The sequence below is a fragment of the Pocillopora damicornis genome, chromosome 10 (genome assembly GCF_964200805.1).
Source record: "Pocillopora damicornis chromosome 10, jaPocDami1.2, whole genome shotgun sequence".
Classification (NCBI taxonomy): domain Eukaryota; kingdom Metazoa; phylum Cnidaria; class Anthozoa; order Scleractinia; family Pocilloporidae; genus Pocillopora; species Pocillopora damicornis.
The window spans coordinates 11,277,879-11,289,306 of NC_142679.1; the positions used below are offsets into that span (position 1 = coordinate 11,277,879).

Here is an 11,428-nt window from a genome sequence, read left to right on the forward strand (position 1 = left end):
GAAAAAGCTGAAAAAGCCATACAGAGGTATGATGTCCTAAACTGATTCGAAATGACATAGACCGTTAAGGATTGGTTGAACCAAAGAATTCTCACGATGATCAGGTGACCGCCCAACCGACTGGTTTCTATTTCCATCCACACATTATGACATGACGAGTGTGAGACACTGAACCATTATTAATCACTAACTCAATCACAGAATCTCTTACTTGCTATGAGACCTGCTCAAAATCTTGGATGAAAACACATGCCCCTAGCATGCGATCGTTATGAATAGATTGTTGATCTTAATTTCATTCTTAATGTGAATAAATTTCTTAAAACTTTTTATCTTTAGAGAACCATTTTGAAAACCACGTTTGAATGAATGAAGGCATCTTCGTGAATTTTATCTTCTTATTGTTGTTACTGCTATTTAATGATTAGTAGATGGTTTTGGCACTTTATTATATCTATCATGCGGTGCGGGCCTACATCTTCCCATAATCCAACCCGATCATGTCCAGTTTCCTTTCAATTTTTCGCTTCAAAGAACTAAAATAAACAATTTGTTATCTGTCCAGTCAAGGTTGCAATGACTACTTCTTTACACTGCAAAGATGCCTCTTTTCTGATGATTTTTGTAATAGATTCATAAGGATAAGGAACATTTAACTGTAAGTAATGTTTCTAAGCTCTGCTTTGCTTGCAGTTCCATTTAATTACTAAAGTTTTCGTAAGTTAATCATCGATCCGTACTAAAGCTTCTTACTACCAACTTCAAAGCCGATTACTAAATTATCAACTCTGTGCGTACCAACTGACTAAGCTTGTGTACGAATCTTCGTAAAAATTGAAGCTTTTAACTCTTGAAGTACATTTTCAAAGCCCGGGCATTTGCTTCTTGTATAGATGTGTTCCTCAGCTTTAGAGATACCATCTCGCTAGGAACTTGTAGCTAATACGGCAACGACTAATCCTTAAAATACTGCGATTTTTCCATAACTTTTCTCTCTTTTCTGTCATGAGCTAAATAAAGATATTTAGGGTAAACGGACACGTATGGATTTGAAAAACGAGATCGATAATGCATTCAGGAATAGAAAAACATTCTATGAAAAGCTTCATCTTTGGAAATGGGTATCCAACGTGCTTTGTTAATTGAGCGCATGAGCAAGCACATTTTCTAGCTAGGGGGGACCAGAATGTCCCGAGTGTCCTGAGGTTGCTGTAACGACTTTTTTTAGCGTGCTAGATGCAAAATAAAACATTATGTTCTACTGGGGGAGCTCTGTAGTGGCAGGGGGTAGGAACTAGTTAGGAAAGAACAGGGAGACCAGTTTCAAGAGAGATAGTCTTAATTGGTGAGAGAATAAAATGAAAGAAGCCATCTGAGATCAAGGAACAGAAAACAGACAGTTTATGAGCAACACTATATTTGTATATCATTTTATGTGGTAAATCCCCTTCATTGTAAGCCTTCTCTTAAAATTTGCACATGAAAATATGCTTGCTATTTCAGTAATGCAACAGGAAGCAGGTTGAGGGACAGTGTGTATCAAATATGTTACTGTTAGAAAAAATATTGCATAAGATGCCTTATCTCAGTTTGTGGGTGTAACCCTTTGTTTCAGTAGTCAGATGATTAAAAAATATATTAATGAAGCACCTTTAGTCTTGATGACTCATTCAAAATTATTTTGCCTTTTTCCTGAACATTTGAAACTGTGATAACAACTTTCTTGCTTACTGCAAATTAAGCCAGAAGCCTGCCCCCTGTGTTTGTGTTTTGTTTATTCTGGTATCATCTTGCAAAGTTTTTGATGAATAATTAGCTGTGTGTTTTAAAAATAGTGATATACAGACTCTATCACACTTAATTCACAATTTTATTATTTTCAATTCTCAGGGAAACAATGGCTGAAGAAGTGGTGAACAGACAAGGTGATTTGAGTCTTCATATTTTTCACAAGTGGAAGGATACAAACCTTGGAAATATACTGGCACCAGTTTTAGCTTTTGTCATAGAATACCCAATTGCCACTTTATTCATTGCAGTCTTCATGGGACTCTCAGCATTGCCTTTAGTGCTGTTTGTGTCATTTGTCTTGTACAGTTTCCTCTTTACTATGCTGGGGTTTGCAATGGTGGAAGGCACGCTGTTGATGATTGCTGTTTCTATGCTCAGTGCAGTCATATTTTTTGTGTTCTTTGTGTCAATCTGCATAACAGCCTTTCTTATATTCACGTGGAGTTCAGCCGCCGTGGGTTACACTTTTGTTCAAAAGCTGAAAGGAATAGTTCTTTACTTTTTTCCATCACTGAAAGAAATCTTGGAGAATTATGCAGCAGTGGAACGGTCACGATCAGATTGAATCTTGTTTTGTCGTGGTATAACTTTTGACTGGGGTCAAAAATTGATATTTAAAGTGATCTGTTCAACTTGGTTACTATTTATGGGAAAATATTGTTCTTTCATCCATTTTATTATCATAATGGTATTTTAAGTGAAAAGAACTGCATGTGTGGATTTCATTTTTATTGAAGAAGTTTTTCACAAGCAGCATAAATAGTATAGTTGGAGGTTATCTAACACAAAAAAAGTTGAGTGTTTTACAGATTTTTACCCTGTTTCTCTTAAGGATGCCAATTTTAAGAGAGGAAGTGTCACTTGTAGTATATTTTCTTGGATGAATTCCCATGTTCTTATAGCTATAGGGCTCCAAGTAAAGGCTGGTCAAAGGTCAGTGTAGGGTGAAAAATAGGTTTTGTCTGGTCAACTCCTTGGATGGGTGGACATTTTTTCTGGTTGGTTACCCATGTAAAGAACAACTCAATAGCAAGCTAAGTTCAGTTTCATTTTTCCTTCATTGAGTTTGAGGCTGCACAATCAAAGCATAGTAAATACCCTTGTTTTATAGGAAGGGGAGGTCTATACAGATATGAGGTAATGGAAATGTGTACATTTGTCTAAGAGAAAATAGGTTGGATTGGACAATTTGACCAGCACCAGCTGGGAAATTATTTTGAGCCTTGAGCCAACAATGCCCTGTTGGGAGTCATGCCCACCCACTGAGCTTAGATATCAAGTAAGTACCCCCACCCATCTTCAAATGACTTTCTTGAATAATGAGGATACAAAGAAAACTTGATTCTCTTCTCACAGTCTCTATTTATAACCATTGAAACCTCTACCACCCAAGATCTGATCAGCAATTGTCCCTTTTAGCAGCAGAACATTCCCTTTCAAATTAGAAATGAGAGTCTTGCAAAAGGATGCTCTCTTGTTGCTAAGTTTGTTTTCTCTTATCGCTTGTTTGCTGGCTACCATTATTGATATTGTAAGGGAGTTAACCCCTTCACTCCAGATATCATAATGGAAAATTCTCCCTACTGTCTTCCATTCATTCCTTATAAAGTTTGTACTAAGAATTTGGTGTTGGATTGAATGATAATCCCAGAGTTAATATTTTTTGCTACTCCACCACTTATTCATATTATAAGGAGCACTTTTGTCCCACATCAAATTTGTAACTCTCCTTACTGTCAACCATACAATTCTTACAATGTTAGTTCGGAGAATTTAGTATTGGATTAACTAATTATCCTCAAATTGATATTTTTTTTTATTCTTTTCACTTATCTGGTTGATAATGTATTGATATTGTAGGGAGAAATTCTGTCTTGGTCACTCATGGGAGTTAAAGGGTTAAAACCGTACCAGTTCTGCTGGCTTATTGTTTTATATTCCAAGTCAAGTGAACTAAATGTCATCTGTCCATCATGTTGGGGGTGGGTGTATATCAACACCACGATGACAACAAAGTTACACCTAGCACTGGTGATCACTCAGGGACTGAAATAACAGTCATTAACCTGTGAATAATATTGTTGATTGGTTGTTTATTCATTAGTCAGGATGAAAAGCGATGTGTGAGTAATAATTTTGGTAACATAGCTTTGGCACTTGAAGTTTGCAGTTCTTATTTATTGATGTAGATTTTTTTTTTCAAATTATCTCACTGGCAAACATTTTATTTATGTGTATTACAGCTACATGGAATATTTGTTGTGCTGTAATTATCACCAATATAGTAGTAATTTATTTATTAAAAGAAAAGTCCTGTTAGTGTGGATTTTGTGGATTTAAATTCTAAATGATATTATCATTTGGTCCAGTTCTAAGTCATGTTTTTTGAGTGTTGCATCTTCTGTTAAGGGAAGGGGTAGCAGTTTACTAGTGTAGCAGGGTTTGCGTCCAAGTTTCAACAGGAGCCCAAAGGAGGAAAGTAAGCCAGTACTGCAAGCAATCCTGAGCCAAGTGCTCTTCCATTAATTCCACTCCCTCCAACATCTTCTTGTTCCTTTCACCATAATTTTCATGGCCAAGGGCAGAAAACTCTTTACTAATTCTGGAATGCTAAAAATGATAATATCTTCAAGGTTGGTCCTTTCATTTAGTTTTTAACTGGTGTGTTTTTTATGAAACAAAGACTCATCATTGCTCTTGACATGGAAGAGGGGAAAGGGGGAATCAAGGGGGTTTTATGTGACTGGGGGCAGTTTATGAGATTTGGGTACTTATAGGAAGTACCCAATGAAAATCCCCTCATGAACCTTGGGAAGAGGGGGGAGGTGTGGGGGACTCAGTGAAAACTCAAAGAGAAGGTGAAGGTCCAAGTTTTTTTTATTCCTGGTGCAAGACTTTTCGTTGGTGGTGACAAGACAAAGGACATGCTTCTTCATAATGCAGGTCATCGTCTTTCTTTAGAATTAAAGCCTACATAGCATCACAAATACCTTACACAACATGTATTCCTTTTGTCAAAAAAGCTTTAATGTGCACACCAAAAAAAATCACAGGCCTTCAGATACACCTATATTCAGAATTGCCAGTGAACACAGGTTTTAAAGGGAACTTGAAGCTCTAATAGAGGACTTGGTGTGGGAGTAAAGGTAGGAGTATTAAAATGAAGTAAAGTGACCACACTAAAGGCCAAATTATGGCAAAGTGTTGGGCCGTATGACACACCTAATCTTGGTTCTGACAGAAGAGTGTTTTCTTTTTGCTAGAAATGTCTGCAAAAACATTAATAATGTAAAAAATGTTATTGGACATTATGCTCTTTCTCTTGAGTAAAAAAATGCTGAAATCATGATAAAAACATCACCCCCTTAGTATTTGATATTTTTGGATCCATCATCAAAGCAGTTGGCTCAGAATTCCAATACATAACTTATCTTGAAAAGGCTAGGTTATACAGTTAAAAAGCAATTTCAGAGTTGAGTATCTGTGCACAGGTTAAGACTGTGAACCAACTCAGAAGGAGACTTCTCAAACTTTTTTTTCATACTAATTTACAAGAACTTGTTTCTTTAAATCTATGAAAATCATTAACCCTTTGACTACCATGTAATATTTCATATTTCTTCACAATATCACCCCTAAATGAAACACGAAGGTCACAAGAGTAAAGGAAATAATGACCAACAAAAGCAGCTGTTGATTGTTAATCATATTCTCTTTTTCAGTACCATATGAAATGTACAGAGATTTGTATGGAGAATATGCATTCTGATATAAGGTAGGGTGTACACAGTTGGGATGTTGCCTGTGCTGCCTATGAAGAAATGTTACTATGACAGTTTTACCATAAGACCTCCATTATACTATCAACAGTTCCTGATACAATGAGTTTCTACATAGGAAACTTATGACCTACAGTTGCATCCCAACACAAAACAATAAAGTACACTTCCCACACAAGACAAATTTTTTTAATAATCTTGTACTTTCTATCTATGACCTCTTACTACTAATACTCCACAATCTTAAAATATAAGAAGTTAAAGTTTGTCATGTTTATTAATAAAAAAAATCCAAGCTTATTCCAATTACTGCTATAGTTTTATTTGAACTATAATAATAAATTGTTGTCAACTCAGGTTTACATAAAGACACACAGTGCACAATAAGCTCTCACTTATTTTTCATAGCAAATGAAAGCACTCTTTTTGCTTAATCATTAGAAAAACAGGGGTTTCAACATTTTTCATGAGTGGCTACCAGTGGTGCAAGAAGTAGCTGTGCCAATATATGAACTCAAATATGAGCCTACTCGCGGAATAAACAGACAGCGGTGAGAGGTCTTTAAGGCGGCAGGAAACCACTGGTAACTACCTTTCATTTAAAATCCCTACACAATTAAAGTGAATCCAGATTCAAGCCATTTTGTATCATTCATGCAGAATATGATTCATCACTGCTATTTTTCATATCATATTTTTCCTGCTTCAAATTCTATGTACGTAAACGATGATAGAGCATTAAAGAAAAGTTGGGAAAAAGAGATAAATAACAGAAAAAATACTGAGCAAAAACATTGCATCTTTAGGCTCACTGTGAATGAAAAAAATGTTTATCGCTAAATGATTTAAGGTTGAAATAGCCACTTAAACACTTAGAAATCCAAAGCCAAATAAATAAAAGGAAAAAAAGTACAAGAACACACACAAAAAAACAAAACTTCATCCCAAGATTTTCCAAGAAAACAGAAAATGCTTTACATATTCTATCCTTTGACAGTGTAGCAGAGTAAGGCACTTCCACAGAAAGAGATGAAAATAATCAATTTCCTTGTTAATATTCCACAGCTTGGCAGTGGCAAGTCATTCTTGCTCATCACATCAAATAAACAAACTTAGTTTAATTAATTAAAAAAGATAATTTTCTGACTTGGTTACAAAATAATTTTCTCCTACATGGCTGCATCCAGGTTTTTACAATATTTGCAAGAGTGTTTCAAAAGTGACCATAGTGAAGTGAGACATTTATGCCAGTCTCGGTTCTCTGCCAGAACTTCCATACATCACAACATTCAAACTTTTAATCAAAGCATTATATATTGCATTATCATTACCATTATAAAACAATTGGTCATAGCCACCATAAATGAAGTATATGACTGTTTCTTTCTCAAAAATCAATGATCACAGTTTATGATATATAGACAATACACAATAGATTAGAAAAATTCGTAATCTAGATGAGACTAACCAGCTCATAACAACCAGGATATTTTCAAATTACTCTATGAAAAAAGTAAAAAAAGCTACCTTTTGTAAGATTTTACAAGAGGTTTTTATTGTTATGTATGCTATGGCAATTTAGCTTTCTTATGTAAATAAACATTCTCAAAGACATGACCTGAAGTCAGACCATCTTTGTTTTGACACTCCAGGTGGCAAAATGAGACACGAGTAGCCACACTCCTGTCTTTGTACTGTACCTTGCTAACCTTCAGTAAGTCTCATAGAGCCCTTTTTAAATTGAAATATCTTGAAAAACATTGTGTGGCAACATACTTTGCACTTCTGAGTTACTGCAGCATCAAAGACTTCAAATTCTCCTGTAAAATGGTGTCTTTCACTGCATGGAAAACAAACTTGATATTTTCTGTGTCGATGGCTGTTGTGAAGTGATGAAAGAGAGCTTTAGACCTCTCTCGTCGCTTGCTATCAAACATTTGTAAAATAAAGTTCTGAACATCTTCCAGTTTCCTTTGATCACCTATAAAAGCTGGGAAGTAGTCTTTAATGTTTGCATATTTGATCTTTTCCATTAAAAGATCTGTCTTGTTGAGAAAAAGGATGATAGACACATTGGCAAAGAACTTATTGTTGACTATAGTCTCAAATATGTTGCACGACTCCACCAGACGATTTGTTGTTCTGTCTTCCATTAGAACCTGGTCAAAAGCACTTGATGAAACAAGGAAAAGGATGGATGTAACCTCATCAAAGCACTGGAACCACTTAGCTCTTTGTGATCTTTGGCCACCTACATCAACCATTTTGAAAGGAATCCCCTTGATGATAAACTCATGCTCTACAATACCTTTTGTTGCTTTTCTTGCATGAAGGACATCTTGTTTTGAGGGCATGTAATCCTTTGAACAAAGAGAAATGAAGAGCAAGACTGAATATTATATCTCTCAGTGTATATGCTATGATTGAACAATTTAGTGGGCTATAATTCCCCATACAGCCAGCTAAATTAAAAAGTTTGTTTTAGTTGATTTCTCCTCTTTATATTTGAATCCAGAAATGAAATAATTCTACTATTAAACTCTTTTTCTAAGTTTGCACTCTAAGATACTTACTCAAGGTTCTTTTATACCTTGTATTTTCTGCTCAGATTTGGCTCACAAGCATCACACTTAGGCCATAAAACCAAGGGGAAAAACTTGGTCCATAACTTACAGTACAGACCTTGAACATGGTTAATAAGGGGTACTTAAATTTGATGAAACAACTCTTCTTACATAACAGCCAACTAACATAGCACTTTTCAGAATAAATGGGTATATTTCATAATTCAAAAACAGCATGACTACACTTTCATTAAAAAGTGTTTTTACAAAATGTCATGATGGCTGTATCACAAAAACAATAAAATCATGGCCATGTGGTTGAAGAAATCAGACCTGTACAGTTTCAACTTTTATCTCAGGTAAATATTGTTTTCAGTTCCAGTTAATTTTCAAATGACTCATGTGGAAATGAGCTATTAACGACTGAAATGTGTTCATCTTTCCTTAAAAAAAGTTACTAGTGTGGAAGAATGGCTGATTTAAGATGGCAAAAGAAAAATTTTAATCCCCCTGCCATCTTTTCTTGTGTAACATCCAAGTACTAATAACTGACAAAACTGTTCGCCTACTGAACTAGCTCAACATAAAACAAATTCATCCAAGAATGACATGATCCACAATTTTCACATAACATGGTGGAATCAAGCTATGTTTTGCCCAGAAAATTTCAAGCTGGTCTGAAGAGAGAGCACATCTGGCCTAAGACTCGAGCTATACAGTTTCTTCATGAATCAATAGGATAGGCAAACTAGTAATGATTTTGGCTAATTTTTTTAATCAAACATCAGAGCTACAGACTGAGGCCTAACCCAAAAAGCGTCCCAGCTGATGTTCATGATGACATTCTAATATTCCTTTAACTTTATCATAATAAATTGATTTGCTTATTTTTTCCAAAAAAAAAAAAAAAGAATATGCTTCCTGCAAAGTATTGACCATGAACATCATCTGGTTGGAATTGCTTGCTACACTGAAATAAATTTGACAGTGGGTTGAAGATAACTTCAGCAAATATAATCAAAATATTACTTTGGATTCATCAGTGTTTGATCTGTGCAGCGTGGTTCAAGTTCCAATGCAAAAACTGAACAACAATCCTCAGAGCAAAATATTTCTCATTAAGGTCAAACATTCTTTTCTGGAATAAGGAGGTACAGAAGTTAAATATTTTGGGTAGACTTTAAAGGACATGTGGACAAGATAGAAATTAGCCTTAAAAAGAGAAACTATAAGACACAAAAGCTTTAAGGGGTTTTAATAGGTGTCCTTGATAAAAAATTACTACTTTGCAATCTATATTTAGTTCTAATATATATATGTTTTTAGACAGATATTATCTAAAGAAATACTTGATTTGCTGTCAAATCTTCAATGACAGCAAAACAGACCCTTTCAAGACTGCCATTAGAATTACCTCTATTTCACTCCCTCAATTTTGAAGTGTGTGTTTATAACAAATAACGTTATATAGCCACTTTAGGCACTCAATGTATATCACTTAACAAAGGTGAACGGAGAAAGCATTACCTCAAAATACTGACCGGATTTTAATCGCTCTAGGGACGATTTTAAAGTGCATATCAACAGAAAAAAGAAGGGAAATTTGGGGCGTGCTTATAAACAGGAGCTTCTTACACTCGAGAGCTTTACTTGAATTCACCAAACGCTCAGACAAATCACGTTAATTATAAACTCTCAAATTATTGTAAATCCAAACATGAAAACGAAACATGTATTTTAAAACCAATTTTCGAGTTGTTTAATCGTAAACGCGAATATAAGAAATAAAAGAGCAGTCGATTAAACTAAAATGACGCTCACGATTTTTGTTCGTCGTTGGATAAATGACAGCTATAAAATTTATTGTGCTCACTTGTTGTTATTACTTTTCCAATCGTATGGCAAGGGAAAACTGGAGTCTATTTAGAGAAGAATATTTGCTCTGGTAAATAATACGGGAAAATGAATTTGACAGTGACATGTTTGCTGAAATGAGTACCGAATACCGAGATTTCAGCATGTTTACAATTACAGTTTCGTTTAAGACGGCGACCTCGATTGATGCGATTCGATGTGAGAAGTAGGACATTGGAGGAAAAGAGAACTAACCTGCCGACCAATACGTTCCAAATGGTCGAGGAAATATTTGGAAGAATCACCCTGGAAAAAAAAAGGAATGGTTACATCCCTGAAAGAATGTAAATTTCAAACTACCCATGACCGATCGTTTGTTCTCTACCAAGACTAACATTTCCACGTACACATTGTATAGTAACCTACATAATACAAATTAGAAGTTCGATTTGCAAGTTAATTTGACGGGAGGACGTAAAAGTCTCCTGTTCCGACTGCTCTAACCTGATAATTGAGCTTATAAAGTTAAGAACAAAGCATGGACTCCCATCAGATGTGATTTGCTGAATTGTATCGGTCTCGATATCATTAAGTTGGTAAACCAACCATGATTCTGTATTCCACAACAATTCTTTCAGATTAGTCTTTACTATTGCGTGTAACGCAGAATACTGATGTAAAAAACAAAGCTCGGTGGAGTAAAATGGTCTAAGTGTGTGTACTATTGAAAAAAATACAATAAATAAAGCTTTAGTTTCCTTCATGGCCAGCATTGTTGAAATCAACGAGAGTTATGTGTTATGCATAATACATTGTTTGTGGTGGCTTGCAGAAGCCGCGCTCTTTTAGCCCGGGTATTAACATGAAATTCACGATCTCCAATTTAACCTCGCACAGCTGACTTAGATAAATGTTAAATGCTTAATCTTACCAGCTGAAATTCTCTCCTTCTATCGTAAGCATTTTGAATTCCCTTATCCCGCCAAAGCCTTCTCACACAATCGAAGTAACTCATGAAAAGCTCTGTGTCGATTTGTTGTGGTGCCGTGAAAGCTAAGATCCTTTCTGCGTACATTTGGTTCGATTGATCAGTCCATTCGAGCCTCAATTTCCTTCGGGCATCAGCTAGGACTTTCATCCCCTTGAGGATGTTAGCATAAATGATTGGGCGAAATTCATTCAATGCTTCACTGTCGAAATCCTGGCCATGAATGATGCGCATTTGCTTTAGGAACGTGCTTTTCCCACTCTCCCCAGCGCCTAAAAGCAAGACTTTGACTTGACGACGGTACTGCACTTTCTCCTGGGCAAGCTGTTTGTCTATTTTCCTAGATTTGGCCCTTTGTTCGGCCTCCTCCTGGCTCAGGCAGCAAGCATCGAACACCATTATGGCCGACAACAGGCTGCAACTGACTGCAAAATCCACACCCACTGAGGGTT

At 35.7% G+C, this 11,428-nt stretch overlaps 1 protein-coding gene and 1 long non-coding RNA gene across 2 annotated transcripts; one reads left to right on the forward strand and one right to left on the reverse strand.

Annotated features, from left to right (window-relative positions):
- The first annotated feature begins 530 nt into the window (after positions 1 to 530).
- Positions 531 to 4,115, forward strand: LOC149038901 (uncharacterized). Its single transcript, XR_016180710.1, has 2 exons — positions 531 to 658; positions 1,891 to 4,115. It is a non-coding gene; the product is annotated as an uncharacterized LOC149038901 (long non-coding RNA).
- Positions 4,116 to 5,743: 1,628 nt separating this feature from the next.
- LOC113680345 (guanine nucleotide-binding protein subunit alpha-13) lies at positions 5,744 to 11,428 on the reverse strand. The gene is made up of 3 exons (XM_027197370.2): positions 10,920 to 11,428; positions 10,244 to 10,294; positions 5,744 to 7,930 (listed from the first exon to the last, which is right to left on the reverse strand). The coding sequence occupies exons 1-3, from the start codon at positions 11,373 to 11,375 to the stop codon at positions 7,361 to 7,363; spliced, it is 1,077 nt and encodes a 358-aa protein (XP_027053171.1). The 5' UTR covers positions 11,376 to 11,428; the 3' UTR covers positions 5,744 to 7,360.

Excerpts from the sequence above, each read along its gene's own strand:
- LOC113680345 (XM_027197370.2), bottom strand. The coding sequence starts at position 11,375 with ATGGTGTTCGATGCTTGCTGCCTGAGCCAGGAGGAGGCCGAACAAAGG. Across the intron at positions 10,295-10,919 it reads GAAGGAGAGAATTTCAGCTG|GGTGATTCTTCCAAATATTT; the intron begins GTAAGATTAAGC and ends TTTTTTTTCCAG. Across the intron at positions 7,931-10,243 it reads TGGAACGTATTGGTCGGCAG|GATTACATGCCCTCAAAACA; the intron begins GTTAGTTCTCTT and ends CTTTGTTCAAAG.